At 40.3% G+C, this 23178-nt stretch overlaps 1 protein-coding gene across 1 annotated transcript in view; it reads left to right on the top strand.

The window, feature by feature from the left end:
• The window catches only part of CDK5RAP2 (CDK5 regulatory subunit associated protein 2), a 69108-nt gene that overhangs the window by 25470 nt on the left and 20460 nt on the right, over positions 1 to 23178 (top strand). The window contains exons 16-26 of the mRNA XM_063409370.1: positions 2308 to 2438; positions 4022 to 4137; positions 5571 to 5699; positions 9707 to 9802; positions 10385 to 10432; positions 11029 to 11216; positions 13322 to 13784; positions 16460 to 16694; positions 18056 to 18172; positions 20301 to 20901; positions 22806 to 23038. Of these exons, the coding sequence (XP_063265440.1) occupies positions 2308 to 2438; positions 4022 to 4137; positions 5571 to 5699; positions 9707 to 9802; positions 10385 to 10432; positions 11029 to 11216; positions 13322 to 13784; positions 16460 to 16694; positions 18056 to 18172; positions 20301 to 20901; positions 22806 to 23038 (2357 nt within the window). The remainder of the gene's footprint in view (positions 1 to 2307; positions 2439 to 4021; positions 4138 to 5570; positions 5700 to 9706; positions 9803 to 10384; positions 10433 to 11028; positions 11217 to 13321; positions 13785 to 16459; positions 16695 to 18055; positions 18173 to 20300; positions 20902 to 22805; positions 23039 to 23178) is intronic.

The raw sequence follows: 23178 nt of genomic DNA, 5'->3' as shown, positions 1-23178 counted from the left end.
TAGTTGAGGAGGAGACATTATGATAAAAGAAGGAAAATTCTTAGTCTGTAGACAAATGAAATTTAAATATTTTATAAAAAAAAAATTGTTATAATTACAAACTTCTTAATGAAGTATTTTAAACATTTGACAGCCAGCTTCTGAAAGCAATGGCTTATACCTGCCAGCTTTGGGGGAATGTTTATTTATATTTTGCATTGGTTTATAGACCACTATAGTTTGGAAACCATAAAGAGAAGTAGCACTAGAGTAGATGAGATCTGTGTGTGAGTTAAGCACTTAGCAGCAATGCCAGCTTGTGCTTGGCCACAGCTCAGGATCTGCTTTAGTTACTAGAAAAAATACTAATAAAAAATAATGCTGGCAGTCAGATTATGGAGATTATTTCTGATTTCATATAAAGAGTGGGACCTGCCAGTGTCTCCTGCTCTGTGGGCAAGGAGAGGCTCCACATTCTGTACAGCAATGACAACAAAGCAGTGTGACTCTAAAACTGCTTTTCTTAGAATGCTTTTCAAATAAGGAAATTCAGAACTGCAGGAATCACTGGGCTTTTGCAATGAATCAGGATTTTGCAGTAAATCAGGATTTTGAATTAGGATCAGGATCATTAGTCCTGCTCCCCTGATGTGGGATTTTGGGATGCATGGAGCAGTCAGTGCCTTTTGTGCCACAACATCAGAGGATGCACAATGAGCTAGGGCTTGGTAGGGCTTGGAGCTGCTCTTATTCCTCCACCTCCCAGGTTTGGAAATGTGCTGGAAACTTTATCAAGACTTGAATCCCAAACTTCTGGGGAATGGGTAAACAAGCCCTGCACGTACACAGATGAGGAAGCTGGATTTAATTGCCATCAGCAGTGACATGGATTTTGGGCAAACATCTGTTTTCTTGCTGACATCTTTTAGGCATTATTTATATTAAGCAGCCTGGGTGGTTATTTTTCAAAATGAGCTACTGGATGTCAGGACCAAGACATTCCTGCTCTCTCCAAGAGGGGAATCAGTGCTTGTTCTTATAAAATCTTTAACCCATGAAATGGAGAAAATGTGCTCTCCTGACCTCTAGTCATGTGTTGGTTTAATTTTAATCTTTTTTGGTGAGCATTTAAGAGAGTTCTCTCTTCAAAGAAGCTCTTGTATGAGGAAGAATAGGTTAATGCAGTAGTTTCTTGTGCAGGAGCCCCTGACAACAGCACACTTGTCAGGAGACAGACTGCACATACATGTAGCCTTTTAATTAATGTGCATCTGCAATACTCTGTTATTCTTATGCAAGTATGATGTGCTCTGTGTTCCTGTACAGTCTCCCATCAGGTGGATTGAAATTTTTTTAAAGATCCCTGAATTCTCTGTCATTTAGTGCAGTGGCTTGGAAATTCTGCAGCAGCTTAATTTATCTTAAAACACTAAATGAAGTAAATGTGAAAATAAATAATACAAAGAGTTCAGTAACACCCTCTTATTTATTTTTTATTAAATCAAATTTATTTCATTTTATTTCAATTTCAGCTTGGTTTATTTTCAGCACTGAAATCTTTTTACAGATTGATCAGCACTGCCTTGTTGATGTGGTTGATGTGGGGAAGATGTAGCAAGGGGCAGCTGATTCTGGGGCCTGAGGGGCAGCTGCTGCTGAGGAGATTCAGTAGCAAAGTTCCTTAAAAAATTAATTCACCTCGACAAATTGTAAATTTTAAGTTTGGATATTTATGCCCCATTGTGGTAATTGAGACAATTGAGATAATTTAGAGCTCGAGAGGTCTTTTTACAGGCTGTGGATAAATGAGGAAATATAACAGTTAGTTGTGTCTGAGTCCTATTTTCAATGAAATAGGATCTTTTGATATTTTTCCTAAGTGCAGCATTAGATTATCTGGTGGAGCTCTGTGGCAAGGGAACAAAGTTTCCATGGTCACCACATAATGGAATACACAAAGCCATCAGCATTATGTGATAATGATATTTTTCTGGCATACTTTTTAGAAGTTAGTAATTTCGATTTGCCTTAAAAAGAACTGCTCAGAGAGAGGCTGGTAGAAGAGCTCTGTGATGGGGAAGAGCTCTGACTTAGGCAGCACAGCCCAAAAAAGCTGGAAAATTCTGTGTATGTAAACATTTAATCTCCTCTTCCTATGTGAGGATTTATTTGTGTTTATGCATCAGAATGATGGAAATGTGGGATGGAACCCAGCCATGGGGAGTGGGAAATGAGCTCTTGGTGCAAACCTGGGTGGAGAAAACACCAGTGCACACCAAAATGTTTTGAATTGAATCTCAGAGATTTATTTCTCTCTTTTTTCCTCAGTATAAATAGCTTGCAAGTGGAACTGAACAACATTTTCATGTTGAGAAAACAACTGGAAGAAGATGTTTTAGGCAACAGGAATCTCCAGAAGATCTTACAAGATCAGATCAAAGACATGAAAAACCACCAAGGTTTGTATCCATGCCCAGCCCAGCCCTCCTCTTGCACAAAAGGAAAGTGGTTTTATTACAGTCAGTTTGCTGGCATGGAGAAAAGATATTTGAGAGTAAAAAAGGTGTGAAAAGATTTCTTTTTGAAAGGTGTGAAAGATTTCTTTTTGCCTTTTTGTACCGCAGATGATTTGGTGGATTTGTAACAGAATGTCTTGGAGCAATCAGGGCACATACAGAGGGACAGTTTCTCTCTTTCCATGCAGCAAATGTTAGAAATTGTGTGGCAATTCTATTGCAGGGATCATTTTATGCTGCCTGCAGCTTTGTACCCCCAGAATTTACTGTTTTCCACAAAAGTTAGAGATTCCTGACTTGGAATCAGGCAGTGGCCATGGGCTCTAATTATTTCCCAAACTGAGCTTGTGGCTCAGGCACTGGTAACCTCCTCCTAACAGAAATATTTCCAGAGAAAGAAAAAAAATATCCTGAAGTTTTGTTACTTAGTAATTCAGAAAAAGTAGAGCTTTCAAATATAGCTTAGCTTCTGGCTTTTTTGCTGTATGTCTTGGGAGGTGTTTTTAGTATATTCTTAGATATAGAAAAGAATAATATAAGTGGGTATCATTAAATAGTTCACTGCATATGTACAAGATGTTTCTGCTTTATCCCATAGGGGATATATAAATAACAGTAAAGCCTGTTCACTTCCCCTTTCAACTTAGATTTTCAATTTTAGCATCACTTGACAGCTCTGATAAGTGACAAAAGGTAAACTTCAGCTGTTTCAGAATTTCCAACCTTGAAAGCCCAGAGATAATCAACAGCCAGGGTGGGCCAAGGGGTCTTGTGGATATTCCAGGGTTCTCAGGAGCTGTTGTGTTGAGGGTGAGGCTGGTGGGAATAAAGGCTGAAAAATCAGTAATGATTTGTGACTTTTGGGTCCTTGCAGCAGCCACGGGATCAGTGTCAGAGCAGGGAGTAGGATTTGCATGTCTCTTCTTTGTCCTAATTTAGTTATGCTTTCTCCCTATCTAATGAGATTTATTTATAGAATTGACTGTCATTTATATTGTAAATAAACAGGTGTTTATTGGAACATAAATAATTCCTGCAGTTACAGAGGCAGTGAATAAGTAACTATTTTCAATCCAATTACTGCATTCTTTTGACTCAAAGTAAAAAAAGTTCATTAGCTTTGTCTAACCTGGATTTTTGCCTTGAGACCTTGAGCTCATGCTCATAAAACTATAGTTAAAATAGAATAACTATTCATGCCTAACTTATCCTTCCTAAAAATTATTTCTAATTGTAATGCTAAATATGTAAATTACAATTCAGAATTACATTCACAACTCATGCTGATAACCACAGAAAATACAGCTGCAGAAAATGCAGCATGTCTGTGTGACAGATGCACAAAGAAATATGAGGACAACATTTTTTTCAATTAAACAGAGAGCTTATTTTGGGAATGAAACATTCTAACTGGCCTCCACAGACTTACTGGAAGGCCCTTATTGGAAAAGTCCTGTGCATTTTGTGCTGTGTTTTCCTGCACATGGAGTTTCTGAAATAATGTCTGTCCTTGGCTATTTTGGCAGATGAAACTCTGTCTTTCTGTGGAGATCAAACATCTTATATGAGTATCTGTTTAGGAGAACATGACCATTTAAGCCTTCAGATAGACCATCTGTCTCTGGAAGAACTTAAAAAAAAGGTATTGATCTTTTTTATTATTTACTGATCCTAATGGCTTAATTCTGCTTTGTTTATAGCTTCTGTATCTCTCACAGAAACATTTATTTAGGTACAATTGGGTAGTTCTGAAAGGATTTGAAGCTCCCATCTCTGTGGTTTGTGACCCACCTTTTATGAACTTTGTTAAACCACATGGGCTTCAGGATCTGCTGAAAGCTGAATGATTTGCAGCCAGAGTTTTGTGGTGTTGGACACCTGGACTCAAGGTTTTGACTCAGTACCACGTTTCAGACATCATCTACAGCAGCTCCAAAGAAAGGTTTTGCACTGAGCATCCCACAATGTTATTTCATGCACCTTCATTAATCGTGGAGGTGGTGGTGTCTGTATTCTATATAACACACTCCACCCCAGGATTTGCAAATCTTTATGCTATAAAATAACCCTGAGGTGAGTTCTCTATTTTGGGTAAGGAGAACTGAAATTCACAGAGATGAAATGTGCAGACCAGACAATAAATCATTGTTAGAGTTCAGAAAGTTCCTCTCTTTGTCCTGATCCTGTGCACTGGCATCTGCTCCATGCACCAGTTTATGACAAGGAACAATTTGCATATGGTTGGTTGGGAGTGAGCATAAGTGAAGTTTTTCTGTTTCTCAGGACAGCTGAGTTGTAGGCAGGTGCTCATGCTCTAGAGGTGGTAATCTGAAGGAAGGAAGTTTGTTTTATTTGGAACAGGTGTCCCTAAAAAAACCCCGGATTGTGTCCCAGTGCCATTCTGGGGTTTCACCACTTTTTATCTCTGAGCATGTTCCCTTCAGCAGGCTCAGGGACACTCATTAACAAAAGATATTTCTAGGTAATTTCTTACTGGAAAAAGAGTGTGACTGAAAGCTGACCTGGTTTTCTGAGTATATTAATTGGTCCAATAAAGAGATTTCACTTTTTTCTCTGAATGTTGCCTTCTTGATACACTTCATGGCTTTGTGGCCCTGAGAGTTTTGAACCCATCTGCCCAATCAGATTCTGTGTCTGAGACTGTTCAGAATGAGAGTGGCTTTTAAAGGGTCTTGGAGAGAGACCAGCAGCTTCTTCCTGAATGCTGCTACTTTCCAGTAAAGCTGTTTTTTCTTGCATTAAATGTTTCTTCTCAAATGAGCAGTTCCTGTGAGCTGTCCTCAGGTTTGTTGTTGCTACTGAGTTGTGAAACTTGTTATCTAAATGTAATAACTGGCTGTGAACTGAGGTGTTCCAAATGAAGGTGCCTTGAACACTAATTCACAAACACAGAGGCCTGTGTCCATACCTAGGGAGATTAACTCAGGAGCAGCTCCACAGACCCAGGCTTCCAACTCTGCACTTTGCATTTAGCTGGAGATTTATCTGTCATCACTTGTTTTCCTGCTAGTTTGGATGTTACCAGTTCTGCTTGTTCTTCCTTTGGTTATTTAGGTTAGTGACCTGCTCCTGATGGTCAAAGAGCTGCAGTCAATGAATCAAGAACTTAAGGCAAGACAATGTGGATGTTGTGCAAAGGATTCTCAAGGGAAGGAAGCACTGAAACTATTAAACCACAGAGAGGTAGGTTTCTGTTTTAAAGCAGTGAGTCTGACTCTCACCTCTCATCTGCCTTGTGGAGTCATTTACATCAGTGCAGAAGGAATGTAAAGCCCTTGGGGCTGAGGTTGCTAATTCTTTATAATAACTTTTTAAATTAATGATGTAAACAACTTTTACATGTTAGCACGACAGAGAAGCAGCTCAATGCAAGTGTTCAGTGATGTGTCAAGTTGATTTTAAGGAAGCAACATACTCATTTAAATATTAATTGGGTCTGTGATCTATTTGTTTTGTCATTTGAAAGGGAAGGAAATAGTTAATTATACAAAGAAAGCAATATCTTAGAAAATATTTCAGTTATTCCTGAAAGTCTGTTTGCTACTGCATAGTCATTCTCAGCCTGTGTCTAATTATTTAAGAGTTTCCTTCAAATCTTCAAAATACCAGGGTTCAGTGTAGCCAAAAATCAAGGAATAGAGCTTCAGGTCACCTAAACACGTGGCTATTTCTTCATACAGAATAGGGAAGTCCATGAAGAAGGGGCCAGCACTGTAGTGGGTTGCTGAGAGGTGCAAGGAAATAATCTTTGCTGAGTGTTTCACTCATTTCCCCAAAGCTGGGGTGGTTCTCAGCTGTGGGGAAGGAGAGGCCTTAGTGAAATACTTGCACTGGGAGAATTTTGGGTGCTGGCTCCCCACATGTGTGTGAGTGGTGAAGGTTGTTCAGGAGGTTCTGGGGACCCTTCCAGCTTGGAAAGTATTACTGGAAATGGGGCTGGTGGTGCTTGTCTTTATGTTCCTTTGTGGCTTTTGCTTTCAGTTCCATCACTGTGCAGAATATATTGGAGAGGAAGGAAAAAATATAAAAGGAATGATGATGGTGCTGCTATTTTGTGTCTTGAATTTCTGAATTAAACTCAAAAGAACAATATTAGAAATAGCTTGAATCAGTTACATACATGCAGAACTGCCTGATTGAAGGACTGGGATTGTGGAATTAATGATTTTTCTGTAGGACTCAGGAAAAAGCTCCTGTTTTTTCCTGGATGTGCTGCAGGTATACTGGGACAGCCACAAAATATTTTTGCTTCTTCAGTTTGAAGACACACTCCTGCTGTCTTTAATTAAAGTATATTTTAAATTAGAAACAGACCTTTAGGTGTGCCATGGTTTTATTGAAATGGTGAATTTATGTCACTGAGAGGTTTGGGAGGAGAGCTGCTGGGTGATCCCTGTCCGGGTGCCTGCACTCTCAATAATTTACATTTTTGGCAATTTGTCTCATCATCCTGCAGAGGGCTCTGCATCCCCGTGGATGCCACAGTGAATTCCAAAGGAATTCCTGTCCTGTGCCAGGATTATCGTGACAGGACACTGTGTGCTTGTCTCGACGTGACAGGTACATACAGGCTGCTCACTCAGAAAGCTACAGAATCAGATGTGGAATGACAAAGAGTGAAGCTTGTAAAGTATAAATGAACCTCAACGTTCTGGGAAAAGAAATAGGGAAGTTAAATAGGGTTTTAACCAGTGCCAGAATGACTGTAGTACTGTGGAGCTCAAAAATGAAAGGATCTTTAGTTAAAAGTTTTTAGTTTAAAAGCTTATCTTTTTATCAGGCGTGGCAGTAAATGACAACCTGGATTTTAGGTTATAGGTGTGACAACAGTTTGTTTTGCATATTAACAACCACTCAAAACCCCCCTACTTTTTTTTTTCATGGTTTTTGAGCTAGAATTTATTGGCAGGTAGTGCTGGGATGACACTGACGTGTGTTAAAGGAGGAATTTGGATATCCATGGGAAGAGGGATCTTCCTCAGGCTCTTAAAATGCTCCCATCCTGCTTTTCCTTCCCAAAGGCAGAGCACAGCTCAGCTGGATGTGCAGGTTGGTGCCTCTGCAGGGTCTGCCAGCCCCTTGTCCTCTGCTCCTCGGCTTCCTGCCCGTGCTGGGAGGGAGAAGGAGCAGAGCAGATTTTTGTTTTTGTGCTGTCCTCTGAACATCTGCCTCCTCAGAGAGGAGCAGCCTCAGTGATTTCAGCCTCCAGGCTCTGGGGAGCTTTGCAAACCAAGCACATCAGTGCTTCATTTAGGGAAAACATTCTGGTTCTCAGTCTCCACAGAAATACTTTAAAACAGACAGCTTATTTTTGGTAGACTTATCTTTCTGGCCTTAAGACACTTCTTTTCTTTCAGTATTTTGTTGCACATTAGGTCATATTCCTTGGAGTACAGGACGTGTCAGCCTCTCAGACACAGCAGCACAGGATCAGGCTCAGCCTGCAGTGATTTATTGTCACAGTGTATTTATAACCTGTTGGTCTTGTGTAGTAATTTCCTTAATGAATCCTCACTTACTAAACCAAATACTAGCCTGGGAAAAGCAGATACTAAATAATGTTGACCCATAAAAGGTAGTTGCATTGTATGGATGAATTACATGTGCAAATAAGTTTATTTTTTATACACAAATGTAGGGTTTGTCCTGAACCTACACATAGAAGATTCAGTCTAAATATTTTTTTTAAAATAATAGTTAACGCTATTGGACATTTGGCATCCCATGATTACAACTTTTTTTTTTGTAAATGCATAACCTTGCTATATAACCTAACCCCTCTGTGCCTTTCACCAGCTTTCAAATTGTCTTCACTCTGTGTTGTCCCAGAAAACCAAGTCTGAGTGAAAATATCAAGATAACCCAAACATGACTTACAAGTCTGTTTTCCATATGGAATTCTAATTGTAAAAGGCAAATATATTAATACTCTGCACCATTCAGTTTCTGCCTTTTAAAATTCATACCTAAAACCATCAGACTTGCTTATACTGCAAGGAGTTGGGAGATAAAAGGGGTTTTCTCATTAATTTCATATATACATGTATTTATATGCATACAGTCAATGCATAATTAAAAAACCAGCATCAAACCCCACACATACATTCAATTCCCAGTGTTCTGAGGAAGCAGAAGCAGCTCTGTCCTGTGCAGGTTTGAATCCTCTGTGGCAGGGCTGGATCCTACCTATGGATTAGTCAGAACTGGAGTTTCCAGGGGAGCCACAGAGATGCTCCAAGGCTGGAGCCCCTCTGGAGCCAGGCTGGGAGAGCTGGGGGGGCTCACCTGGGCAAGGGAAGGCTCCAGGGAGAGCTCAGAGCTCTTCCAGAGCCTGAAGAGGCTCCAGGAGAGCTGGAGAGGGACTGGGGACAAGGGATGGAGGGACAGGACACAGGGAATGGCCCTGAGATGAAGGAGTGCAGGTTTAGATGGGAGTTTAGGAAGAAATTGTTCCCTGTGAGGGTGGGCAGGCCCTGGCACAGGGTGCCCAGAGCAGCTGTGGCTGCCCCTGGATCCCTGGAAATGCTCGACAGCATCCAGCAAAGCAAAGGGATCCTGCTCCTGCCCTCAGGGATGCTGATACCAGAGTCTTCCTCCTCCTCTTTGCTCAGGCAATGAGAGTTGGGTTGGGTTCTGTGGGAAACAGGGAGTAAAAGATGATTTGGCACCGTTTGCTAGAAATGGGCAAATTTAGGCATAGACACAGCAGATTGTAACCTTCAGTGGCACAGTAAATCTTTCTAGTGTACAGCAAGCCACATGTGCTTAGTTTTAAAAGCATCTATTTCTTGAATGCTGGAGAAGAGCCTAAATTGTGTAGGAAATAAAAATAAATTCTGGAAATTGGAAAATAAAATAGGCAGAATGGGGACATGACTGAGGATACAGAGCTCCTTTGCCACAAAAGGTTAAATGGTTTTTATGTTCTGTAAATTCTGAGGAGAAAGGGTTAAATAAAAATGAAGGAATGTATAAGATAAAGTTTCACTTTATTTTATATGAGTTATTCCTGGGGTTTATATTAATTTTCTTTGATCTTGTTGAAGGAATCTAATTCAGTGTTTGTTACTTTGTATTACAGGCTTTTTTATTTTTCTTTTAAGACATACCACTGACTTATTTATGCACGTTTCATATCACAGTATTTTTTTTTTGTGCTACATTTTCACATCATTCCATACTTTGTGTAGTGTCTTGAAACAACAGAGAAGCCTGTGATGCAGCCTGAAGATGGTGACAATGACAGGAAGGTGCACAACAGTCAGATTTGTGACAGGGTCAGCCAGGTAGGAACAGTATGGCACAGTGCATACCTTTAAAATGTCTTCATTTTCTTAGCACATAAAGCCTTTTGCAAACAAAACATCCTTTTCTTGGTATCTGATTTTGCTTTCAGCTAATTGTTATCCTAAAGATCTTCTGGAAGCTTTTTCCTGTATTTCTTAGCTGGTTTTGCATTCAAGATTGCTTTCATTCTGGGCCTTATTTTCTGTTGTTTGAGTATTTGTAGTCACTCTGAAAGGGGATGACAGAGAGTCCCTTGGAATTGTGTTTCTTTACATCCACACAGGTTGATCTCCTGCCTCCACTGCAGTCAGGCCTGGAGGAAAAATTGTGTGAGATTCACTTGCTGTGATTGAGGAAAAAAAATCCTGTAGCTCCTTCTTTAGGGTTGGAGTGCTTGATAGCCTGGTAAATTGTAAACTGCATTTTCATACAAACAGGAGCCTGCTGTCCTCTCAGTCTAATCAATGTAAGATAAAGCATCATGGAATCATAAAATAACTCAGGTTGCAAATTGTAATGCTGAAGAAGGATGATATTTTGCTCTATGAAATCTGTAATTTCTGTGTTTCTCTGTTTACCAGGTGTGCCTTCAAGTGTCTTTGGATTTTCCTTGTGAGGTGGATAAACAGGTAAGTGATGTAATGTAAAAACTCTTTTGGCTCTTGTTGCTGATGGGAGTTGTACCCAAGTGGGCCCAGACTGAATTCTCATGTGATTGCTACAGATTTTGATTAACTGGGGTTTGAATGACTGTGGAGATCCCAGAAATTCCCTTGGACACATCCATGATGTTTTATACAGAAAGTTGGCAGCTTGTAAATGCTTCCAAGTTTTGTCCTGTCACAGCCATCAGGGCTTGAATCTGGAGATCCCAGGACAGAATCTGTGCTGTATATACAGCTGCTTGAAAGCTGAGCTAATAAAATTGTTATCTGCAGTCTGCAGGCAACATTCCAGAAGTTTCATACCTCTTGTTAGATAAAGACCTTCAGGGAAATCTTCTTACTCCTTACTAAACAACTGATCCCTATGAATTAATCATATGAAATAGATGTTAATTAGTTTTTCTATTAATAAATAGTCAGCAAAATGTCTGTGGATGCTTCTTAATGTAGATAAAGAGCATCAGGAATTACAGAACCTGATTACAGAAAGATTACAGCCCTGAATTTAATAGAACATTACATACCTGTGTAATAAGACAATGTTTGCAATTTTTTAACAGATAACTCCATCAGGCTATTCAGAGAGTTTCTACAAAGACAGACATTATAGGAGTCCAATTAAGCCTCAATTTGAGCATGATACAACTGACAAACACTTGGGCAGAACAGGAATGAGTGAATATGAAACAGAAGATAACTTGCTCACATCTCTTCTAAGAGAAAATAGAACATCTGTGCTGGAGTCTACGTAAGTATGAGGGATATGCACTGCTTTTGACAGTATTGCTATTTGAGAAGAGAATAAGGTAATTTTGCTAAAGTGAATTTAGATAATGGCACTGTCTAATTTACCTGAGAGATTGGCAAGGCACCTTCAGAGCCATTTTAGTCTATCATGCAATTAAGTAATTAGGAAACATACTATCAGTAGAAATCCTTAAAAAAAAACCTATTGCAAGAAAGAAACTCTCAAAAGTTACTGATGCATGGAGCTTTTCTGCAGGGACTGATTGTTTCCAGGATGGGGTCTGAGAGAGTCAAAGGGCTTAGTTGACAGTAGCAGGTATTTTTCTTGAAAATACTAAAATATCTGAGAGCACAGGCCAGTGAAAAGTGGTGTGGTGGAAGGGACAACACTTCACTGCTGTAAAACAGTGTGTAAAAGGATCTAAGCATGGAGGAATTGGAGATGCAGTGACTTTTTACAGGGATAATTTTGAATGGATGGTGCTGCACACTGAGTGCCCTTTGCCATTTCCCCTGCACTGCCTGGACAGGGCTTTGCTTCTCTCAGTTCAGGGAGTTGGGGCCCATGTCCTGCACTTGACTGATGAATTATCCCAGTGCAACCACCTGTAGGGCTGCCTGAACTGTGTTCCAAGTTCTGGGGTCACTTTCCAAGAAAACACTTGTGGAATTAAATCTGTACAAGCCCTACTGGCACCAGTGGAATTCAGGTGTGTTTGTGTGTTACACTGGGATTTGATCATTCCCAGCTGAAATGTTCATTTCCATAGGAACTGGACAATGCCAAGCAAGAAAAACCTGTACAGGAAAAACTGATTTACCGCAGTTTCATGCCTGCACCACTTAATCTCCAGTTGAGAACTGAGTTAGAGCTTTGCTGTAGATCGTTCTCATGTTCCTTTCCTTGTTCTGTAGCTCCTTTTCCTTCTCTAGCTGCTCTCCTGGTCTCTGCACTACGTGCAGAGTTCTGTGCCTTTTCCAGTGCTGGGAGCAGAATCTCCAGTGGAGTTACACCAGTCAAACCCTGGTTTCTGTGTTCACCAAGCTGCACTTGGCTTTATTCAGGCAATTCTGTATTTTCAGTACTATTTAAAACTCCCCCAACAGACATAAATTCTCTTAGCTGTCACAGGAGTAGTTAGTGGTGAATGAGGAGTTACTACTCCCTTCGAAATGAAGAGAAAACATTGTTTATTTGTTATCTTTACTTAAAAGTTGGCTAATGAGTGATTCTAGCACCATCATCTTTACCACTCTAGTGTGTAATTTTTCCTATGTTTGAGTATAAATGACCAGGCTGATGGGTGATGAGCCTGTGCTTTGCATAACTGAATTCTCACTAATGCCATTAGATGCCAGAGAAAGCCATAAAAAGCCTAGTTAGCTTCTACCATTTCAAATGCTAAACTATACAAATGGAGTTGTTTAAAACTCTGGTTTATATGTTTAATGGCACAAACAACTCTCTATTGGACACATGAAATTGTCTGTAGAATTTCAGAGCTTGCCTGTGCTTTAAATTCCTCTTATTTGGCTTCAGTTTCTCTGAAAACATTGCTTTCCAAGCTGCTGTCCATGAACTGTCAGTTATCCATGGGGCAGTTTGGTGCTCTGTAATGAGCTGGTTTTGCAGGATTTTTGGCTGATTTCTTACTTTTCATCTTCCCTGGAAGATTTCTTTCCATTAGAAATACTTGGAGGGGTAGATTTGCACAAAAACTCAACATCAGGGCCAGGAATAGCACTTGGATGGTTCTTGTGGGTTCCCTCCAACTTGGGCTAATCTAGGATTATATGGTCTGCAGTCTGGTTTTGGTATAAATTAACTTTTAAGGCAGAGAGTAAACTTTTTTGAGAATCCATTCATATTTCTTATATTTCTGTGTTAAATATAGAGAAAAGTCATGATGAAGCAATTTAGGATATAATTTATGTTGTGAAAAGGTTCCAAAAACTCTGTTAGTGAGTAATTCATTACTGAGTAAAGAACCTCCTGGGAATTTCAGATATGTCACAACATAGCAGAAGTGTTTCTTGGAAGGTATTTTTGTTTGCTTAAATAAAAATCTAAATTCATGTCTTTTCTCTCCTCTTTCCTGAGTGTAGCAGACAAGAACAAATGAAAATTGTAAATGAACTGTTAGATCATCTGAACACGACAGAGGAAGAATGTTCAAGTGAAGATATGGAGAAAAAGGATGAAAAAGATCTTAGGCAAATGATTATTCAACTAAGAGCTGAACTCAAACATTTCAAGCAGGTCACTAAATTCTTAAAGCAGCGAGTAGAATTGAAATCAACTTTTGATGAGGAGGAGAAGCTTTATCCAGATGCAGTGCCACAGATTAATAAGGCGATTCAGCTGTTGAAAGTGGAATTGAAAGATGCAGCTACACAAACAATGATTTTAGAGAGTAATGTCATGAGATTCAAACATGAAGGCAAAAAAGGAGCTTCAGAAGAAAAGTCAAAATATTCAAGATTAAGTGCAGAAGCAGAACATCAGCAAGAAAATGTGTATAAGAAGGGTGAACAGCATGAAAGAGTTTCTTTTACTAGAACAAATGAAGTAAGTTTATTCTCTTTTTTGTACTTAGGGAATAGATGTATGAAAGGGAAAAATATGCTTCATTTCTAATATTAAATCTTGCTTTTGTATAATTTTTAATGTTAGGAAAAGAGATGTAAGCCAAATATATTTTAGATAATTGTTCTTAATGTTCAGAGCTTTTCATCTCCTACTTCAGCATGCTTTAGAACGTTAATTAATTGAATTTCAATCCTCCCTGGGACCACATACTCGTAAATACTACAGCTTTTGGAAAAAGAGAGTCTGTGTTTCTTGTTCATAATGTACAGAACTGGAGCACTGAGAAGTGATGAAGTCAAAATGGCAAAAATGTTCTAGAAAATTCCAGATCTGCATCACATCTGGGATCAGTGGGGTCAGTGGGTCATTTCCACAAACTCAAATCTTAATTTTAGGCTTTCATTGCCATCCTGTCATTGTGTCTTGCTGTGTGGGAGGTGTGCCAGGAGTGAAGTTGTTGTGTTTGTGTGGGCCCCGAGTGTGCAGAGTTCTGGCAGTGCAGGCAGGCTGTGCTGGGCCAGGTGAGTTTTGGAGCTTTCTGTCTGCAGGCAGTGATCCCAAACAAAGGTGGGAAAACAGTGTCTGCTAAAGAGTTCTGTGTATTTTTTCAGCAGCACTGATAGAAGTGAAGGTGAAAACTCTTTGAAGATCTTGGCTCCTGCAGAGCAGACAAAGGGGAGCGTTGCTTTTGATTTTGTGTGCTGCTAACAGGGAGTGTTGTAGCACCTTCTGCAAAGAGTGCTTTCCATAACTTTGGTGAGCAAGAGATTTCTGAGAGGTAGAAATTAGGAGCAGTTCATTTTTATTCTGGCTTGTTCCTCTTGGGTTTGTTTTTCTGGAGGAAGGGGCTTGGAAGTGAAGAGATGTTGGTAAGGCTTTGTTCTGGGCACGAAGGGACAGGACAAGGGGGAATGGCCTGGAGATGAAGGAGAGCCTTCAAGGTATTAAGATATTTAGAAAGATGATAAATTAAGAAAAGATTCTTCCATGTGAGGGTGGGCAGGCCCTGGCACAGGGTGCCCAGAGCAGCTGTGGCTGCCCCTGGATCCCTGGCAGTGCCCAAGGCCAGGGTGGATGGGGCTTGGAGCAGCCTGGGACAGTGGAAGGTGTCCCTGCCATGGCAGGGGGGGAATGAGATGAACTTTAAGATCCCTTCCAACCCAAACCATTCCATGATTTTCTGATTCTTTCTGCAATTTTCTTTTTTTTTTTTTTTCCCAAGTTCCTGTTTTCCCTGAGTTTCAATTTACTGTTCTGATTCACCATTTTCCAGATTCTTCCCTGGTTTAATCAGTGGCAGCCTCAATGCAGCCCTTGAATCAGCTTCTTTAAAAGCTTTCTTGTTTGGACTAATGCACTGTATCTTTAGCTTTGGAATGGCTTTTATAAATAATTTGATGTAGCCAGCTGAAGTGGCCTGTGGGTAATCTGGGTGACAAATGTGTCTGTGCCAGAGCCCTGAGACAGCTGGAAATGGGTCGAAGTTATTAATGCAGTTTAGTTAGCTGCAAGTTCTGGATTTATTTTGCAGCCTGTGAAGGATACTGTTCTCATATGTGTACAAAAGGAATTGAGGATGGCATTAGGAAAATGGAACTTGCTTTTTATGATTTTAAATTGTGTAAAGACTGTAATTGCTGAGAAGTGAACGTGGAAATGTATTTCAGAATACATTGGGTGGTGGAAGAAATTAGGGGACCTAACAGCACTGGTGGAGCAAATGAACAGCAAAATTATAAACTAAATCTATCTGAACATGCCATTATTGGTTTTTATTATTATTACACACAATTCCATACCTCTCATCAACACATGGCATGCTTTTATCCTTTTGGAGACAGCACTGGTTTATGCTGTGTGGTTTAAACAAGGAACATTTATTTTATGCAGAGTTTTCCAGAGGTGAGAGGCTGAAATGTAGTGACTTAAGAAATGCAGCTTCCCCCAGCTCCAGTGAGGGAATGTCTGTTACAGCAGGAAATGGGAATCCTTCAGAAGAAATGTACATGGTGGATGGGTGAAGAAACTGGTTTTATTCATAAAGGATTTCTCTGTGGCAGAATAAATGTCCTGTGTGGCTGATGCAAAGTTATGCTGATTTCCTCAAAGCTGTGGAAGCAGGGCATGTTGGGTGGAGACTAAAGGAAGAAAGGAAAATAAGCTTAGGAGTGGTTGAAAAATGAGGAGGATCCTCATCTTAAAAAAAAAAAGTTTTAAAGGAAGAAGTTGCTAGGCTGGCAGACATTTATGATATAAATGACAGTGGGAAATAGCAGTTAGGGAGGTCAGTTTGGGTGAGAAACTATTTTCCTAAGGCATCCACAAATCCAGAGCTAATTAATACACCTGGTGGTTAAAAGCCTTTGGTAGGCACTGCTGGATTTGCTGTCCTGCTTCAGGAGCTGCAAGGTTATAGATGCATGAACAGCTGGGGCTTACAGAAAATTGTACCAGTGGAATGGGTATTTTACCTCTCTGAATGTTTACTCCTCATGTAGCCAAGGGTATTGCAATTTCATTTTCAAAACTAATGTGACAGCTGCCTGATTTTACAGGAAAATTATTATTTTTCCTGGAATATTTGTTTATACTTCCTATGCTTGACTGTTACACACGAGTCACTGACTCCCCATTTTCTTTTATGCTTTTTTCAGGCTGACTCTGCCTCCCTGCCCAAGAGGTCACGTCTGCCTGTGCCTGTCAGACCCTGCAGACCTTTAGGGAATGTGCCTTTGCACTCCTGGCTGCAGAAATCAGCTTCAGAGCCACAGCATCGTTCCAAAGTACAAACCAAACCCTTGCAGGCACAGCCTAATGGGGAGTTACTGGATGAGCCTGGAGCTGCAAACCTTCCAGAGGAGCCTGCACAGGGAAATGCATCAGGGAGAGGTAAATAAAGAAAATCTGGTGACTCGTGGTCATGCCTGGAATTGTGGCAGCTTCTCTGCAGCAGAAAGTAAATGCAGATCATCTTTAGATATATATAATACTGCTTAATCTACAAGTTTCTTGAGTAGACAAATATGTGTAAGCTTTGAAAAAATCCCTTTTATTTGTCTGTTTGTCACTAAGATCTAGACCAGCTTTTTGTGGGACAGGAAGTGTTGTGTACATGTGTAAAGTCTGTAATAAATGGCAGATCACAGGGTGCTCACACACATCGATGTTTAGGTACAACAAAATTTCCTTAATAAGATGCCAAGTTTAATGAAAACTGTCTGTAATGGAGACAAGAGAGTATAAAAATCTTGGTTTTGTTGATGCTGGATAATTAAACTTTTCCAATATTCCACTGATCAGTCAAGTCAGCCGTGTCTGTTCCCACTGTGGCTGGGTTAATTTAAACTCAGTTGTTGACAAAGTACTGGGCTCAGCAAAGTATGACAAATTGTAAGACACAGAGCAGTGGGTATTAGATAAAGATTTGGGGTGGTAGAAATATAAAAATGCACTTAGCAGTTAGATTAAAAACGGAGTAGGGGTGTGAAGGATAGGTAAGGGAGAGTGAACATAAAAATAAAACTCAGTCAAGTGGTGGGTGAGCCACTGTCAGGCCCAGAGGTTGCAGAGATTGGTGTTAAAAATAACATTGTTGTGGTAAGGCACAGATTTGGTACAATTTATTGTAAATGCATGAGGTGATGGGCCTGGAGCAATTGATTCTGGTAGGTGCAAAATCCATGGAGAATCCTGAGAAGGGCAGGACTTCTGAATTTGATCCTGGAAGGAATCAGAAATTGCAGTCCTGTGATTTCCTTTCCACTCTGATTTTTCCCCTTGGGTAGCAGTGGTGCTGCACACTTGCTGATTCTGAGGCTTGCTGTGGTGATTGCAGGAGATTGTTCTATTTATGATCAGTGCTCACACTGGAGAAACTTTTAAGCATTTTCTCTAAGCTTAGCATGAAACATTTAAAAATGCAGTAGAGATTGATTTACTATTCCATTAGAAAGGGGACCTACAAATGTTTATTTTCATTTGTTAGTAGGAGCCTTTGCAATTAATTCTAAGTAGTTACCCTTATAATTAGTTCAAGTATTTAAAGATACTCATATTACCTCTAAAGACTTTCCTGTTCCAAACTGAGAACCAGGGGTTTTTTTGTGAGGTGAGGGTTTTTTTAACTTTTCTGATTTTATTTATTGGTTTGGTTGGTTTTGGTTTGTTTTTTATTTTTTTTTAACTATCCCCACTTAATTTTTTTCAGTCTCCTAATGATTTCTATTTTACCTTTCCCCACTGTTCTCCAGTTGTCTCATCATTCAAACTGGATAGTACTGAGACTCAGGTGGAATTGCAAGATGCTGATCCAGATACAGGGGACAAGAATGAAAATGTGAAGGACAAAAATCAGCAAAACTATCAAGGTAGAGCATTTATATGGTACAGATTTTTTTTAAAAAAAGGAAATTTAAAAACTTCAGTTTCTTCTGAGTTGTACAAAATTGTAAATTGCTTCAGATAATCATATCCCTTGCTGTTATTTGTGGATTTTAAATCTGATTTTCATAGGTGCTGTAGATTAATTGCTCCAAGAATCCGAGTTGGTCTTTCAGGGTTGTGCTTTCAGAAGGGCCACAGGGATTTATGAGTCTGATTTCCAGTAAAAATAATGAGTTGTATGCCTGACTCTGATCTCTGTTGCTAATGTCCTCACTTCTGAACTCCTCTCTGAATTAAATGTTTGTTACTGCTTCTCCATCTAGTTCTGAACTATTGGAATGAAGCAGCTGAATGAGAGAATTTTGCTTATCTGAATTATTTGAAGGCATTCAAGTAGGCTGAAATCTAATGGAATCATTTAATGAAAATGTAAATAGGCTTAGTGCTGTGTGTTCTATGTTTCTGCATCATCCATTACCCTTTTTTGGGAGGGCTTGAGTAGCCTGAATAGCACTGGAGGGTGCAGAGGATGTGGCCAGTTCTGTAATCCTGTGGTGTGCAGGGCCCTGCTCAGTGACCCCTTTGGGGATGTGGACACAGTGCACAGGGAGCTCTTTAGTTCCTCTTTTTAATTAAAGGGCACTTATTGCATTAAAAACCGTAGCCAGCGCTCTGATCTGAAATATTCTTTGTTAGTATCTGGTTTTATTTTCTCTGTTATCTGGAATGGTGCATGGAATCAGGGTTTCAGAGTTGGAGTTCACCTGGTGTTGGGTTTCTTTTGCCATCTGTGGCACTGCAGCAGGAGTTAGTGAATGAAGTGTAGCATTCCCTTCTTGTGTCCTCCAGAATTCATACCAGGAGCTTTCCTGGAAGCACTTCCTTCCTTTGGAGTGCCCCACAAAATGAGTAGAGGGCAGTGAACATCTTCTGGCCTTGAGCTCAAATCAGAAAATGGTTTGGGTTGGAAAGAACCTTAAAAAGCCCATCCCACCTTCCCCTGTCCCAGGGTGCTCCAAGCCCAACCTGGCCTTGGACATTCCAGGGATGAGGCAGCCACAGCTTCTCTGGGCAATGTTCATATCCCAGAATCACAGCTCCATTTTATTCCAGCTTTTAGGTATTATTTATTTTTATTCTCCTGGTCTTGGGCTTTCCTACAGAGCTGCTTGCCCTGTGTTATTGTACTGATTTACAGCTTGAACCTGGACATTCAAATTCTCCATGGAAACCAATCTGAAAGTGTTGCAACCTGTCTGAAAGATCAATAAATTGGCTCCCAAAAGGGAAGTTCTAATTCGTAGTGATCTTCTGCAGAACTAATAGCAGGGGAAAATTTAATTTACTGGTAACTAGAAAATAATCATTTTGCTGGCTGCTTACACATACAGCCCTCAACATGCACAAACTATAAACATGGACTATCTGTAGGAATATATGGTTTTTATTGGGCTGAATCTGAGGTGATTGCATTACTTAGGGATGGCAAAGTCACCTGAGGGATGTGATGTTCATATCAAACGTGTGCCAGTAAAACTTTTAACAACAAACTTTAGTGGGGGTTGTTTAGAACACCTTTTAAAAAGAAGTTATTATAGCCTCCTTTTCAAATCTAACTACTTTGTTGATAGTCTTTTTAAAATTCCACTGGTTTTACACTCCAATTGATTTTGTATAGATTTTTGAAGTGGGGAGAAGAAGAATATTTAATTAGAAGCTTTAGGAGGAGCCACGTGAAGTCAGAGTCTCCTTTGCCTCATGTTTGAAGTCATCATCCTTATGGTTGGAAAGGTCTGGGCTTGGTCAGTGTCTGATTCAGGGGGAGCATATGGCAAAAGGAATTTTCAAGCATTTGGGAAGAGAAAGTTGATTGTATTTTGAGTATTGTTTATTTGAAAGGTAATAAAGGTAAAAATTTGAAATACTTGATGTGGAAATTGAATTAATGGCAAATCAGAAAGATAGGTCAAAAGTCCCAAACTAATAATGTGTAGCTTGTAATTACCTCCATTCTGCTGTTACAGAATTAAAATAATTCATTCTAGTGCTGTTAAAAACAGAATGTCAGGTACAGAAATACTAATATTCACACACAAGCCTCCTGTTTTTCAGAAATGCAAAATCATCATGACATTAGCAATGGGAATATGCAGAGTTCATTAAAAGAGGAGGTGGATGAAGAATTTTGTTCCGTGGGACACCAGGACATTGACTCAGCCCCTGCAGATCCAGGCTCCAGGTGCCTGCCTGCTCACCCAGGGAGTGCAGCAAGAACAGAGGCACTCGATGGCTGTGAGGGCACAGAGGAGATTGAAGAGTTGAAACAAAGAGTTAGGAATATGCAGTCTGAGCTGCAAAAGTACAAAGTGTTCCTGCTGCAGCTGCAGGGCTCTGAGCAGCTCCTGCTCACTGGTGTTTCCAGTGGGGCTGGGAGTGATGCAGCCCTGCCTGTGGAAGGGTTTGGCACACAGCTGCAGGACACGGCCGTGGAAGGAGTCCAGACATCCTCTGGTGTCCCTCAGCTGGATTACAAGATCCACACCAAAAATAGGGATTCTGAGTCTATGGAAGCACCTGATCCATGGGCAGCACAAAACCTTCAGGAGCTGCTGTTGGCCAGTGAGGCAGAACTTGACCAAGAGCAAGTTGTGAATGTGCCTCTTGATGAAGTTTATCCTCTTCAGAACAGTCTGAGAGCAACCTCACCATCCAAGTGAGTAAAACTGCTGCACTTTGAGGTTCCCTTTTGTAAACAGCAATACCAAACAGCTTAGGAAGGTGAGATGAGGATACTTTATTCACAACTGTTGTTACAGTCAAGACTGTATTTCACTAACATTAGCATAAAAGAACTGAAATGTTTTGTTAAAAGACCCCTAAGTACAGAACTGATTAATTGGTGTTATCACCTGTAATTAACTGTGCCAGACACATCTGTCTCTCCCCACACCTCTCTGTGCTGTAAGAGATCCTCTCTTGAGCCAGCTCAGACTCAGATCTGTGAGACAGGCTCTCACCAAAGCACTACAGCTCTGCATCACTCAGGATATTTTCAGGTGCCAAGTGTAGGGAAATGGAGCACCCCATTTAAGACAGAAATGGTTCTGTGAGCAGTGGGCTGGCAGATTTGTGCTGGCCCCTCTGTTTGAGTGTCCAGACTTGATGTGTAAACAGAAGATGTTCACGCTCTAGTTCCGATTTATTTTGCAGTCGAGGGCTGTAATGCCTTCCTGTGAAGGATGTGAGAGGAGATAAATATAGAAATTAATGAATGAAATTTTATAGCATAAGCTCATAAGCTGGAAAATCATTTATGGGAGGCTGAAAAGTATCAGTCTTGGATTTTGTATGAGACTTGGGGCAGCATTTTGGCTATATATGTACAAAAGGCAAACATGCAATGGGGGATCATCAGAGTGAGCCTTTTTTAACATCCAGCCCCCTTTCCCCCCTTTTAAATATTGTTATTGTCCTGAGGGCCTGTGGAATACCAGAAATTGGAATGAAAAAAGGCATTCAGCCTTGTACCTTTCTTCCAAATGCTTGAGTAGAAATATTTGGAGACAGTAAACAACCACCAGCATGGGCTATTGTGTGTGTCTGAGTCTCACTGTTGTAAAATACAGTGGTGTTACAGAGTCCATAGAAATTTACATCCTTCAAAATATACCTCATCCATTTTACACAGAAAGATCTGACTGTAAATTAAGGAATGAGACCCCGTGGATCACTGGGAGGTTTTTATGGCCACTGTGTAGGACAATGTCATGAGTCAAAAGTGATAGACCCCAAAATGAGTTATGCATCTCTTCCTACACAAATGGCAGTAAAAATGCTGTAGCAACTCACATCAGCATAGATTTTGATTGATTTCCTGCATCTTTTAACATCTTCTCTCATTTTTTTCCTGCTAATGGATGATTCTGGAGAAAGAACTCTACCTGTGGTACAGACAGTGGCAGTACAAGGGGGATGCCTACATTTGCAAGCATAAATTCAGTAAATAAATTCAATTGATCTGAGTTGCAATTTATATTCTGGCTTGTGGAGTGCAGGAATTTGGGCACCACGGTGGTTGTCACTGTTTCTTGCAATACACATGCAGAGATGTGGAGAATTTTCAGACTGGGTGAAACCATCAGTTCAGAAAGTCCAATACTGTGGTTTTGGCAGGAAATACATAAGGTTTCAGAGAAGGGACAGTTTTCTGCTTCCACAGGGAGTTAAGAAAACCACAAAACACCAAACCAAAAAAATCCTCAACCAGTCAGGAAAAATATGTGTATTCTTGAAAATTCTTTACATGTATTCGCTCTTATTTAGCTTAATTTGGCACCTCTGGTCTCATCCATGTTCTTTCCAAGCAGGCCATCAAGTCATCCCATTAGTTTTGGCCCATTTTATAAATGATTCAGTTAAGTGAAGGAGAATAATCTCTAAATACCAAACTCAACAGTCAGAGACAATGCATCTCTCATTACTGCTGTTAAAAGCATTTTAAAAGCAAATTGAGCCACATAAAAGAATAGCTGAGGAATATACGTTTAATTCCCTTTTTATTTCTATTTAAATGTCATTTATGGCCGGCAAGCTTTACAGCTAATTTCATTTCCTCAGATACGACTCGTTAGTGCACTCACAAGTTCGGGAGCTGTCCTTCCAGTGCCAGCAAATCAAGGAGATCCGCCGTGGCTGTGTCACCTACCACCAGCACCTCACCAGCCTGCTGAAGGCCTTCGAGGAGCTGCTGCAGGCCAGTGATGTTGATTATGATGTTGCTGAAGGCTTCCGTGAGCAGCTGAAGCAAAGTGTGCTGCTCTTTGAGAAGCTGGAGATGAAATTTCTCTACGGTGAGCAGCAAGAGTCTGTGCTTGTTGTCAGATAGATGAATGGCCTGGAAAGGGGAAGGATTTTATTTATTTATTGGTGGAAGGGAGCCTTCCTTGCTGTTGGTTGCTTTAAGATGGTTTATGGGGAGGACTGTCATGGA

The sequence above is a fragment of the Prinia subflava genome, chromosome 12 (genome assembly GCF_021018805.1).
Source record: "Prinia subflava isolate CZ2003 ecotype Zambia chromosome 12, Cam_Psub_1.2, whole genome shotgun sequence".
NCBI classification, from domain to species: domain Eukaryota; kingdom Metazoa; phylum Chordata; class Aves; order Passeriformes; family Cisticolidae; genus Prinia; species Prinia subflava.
Note: the sequence above shows the minus strand (reverse complement) of the source record. Positions and strands in the feature narration are given on the sequence as shown.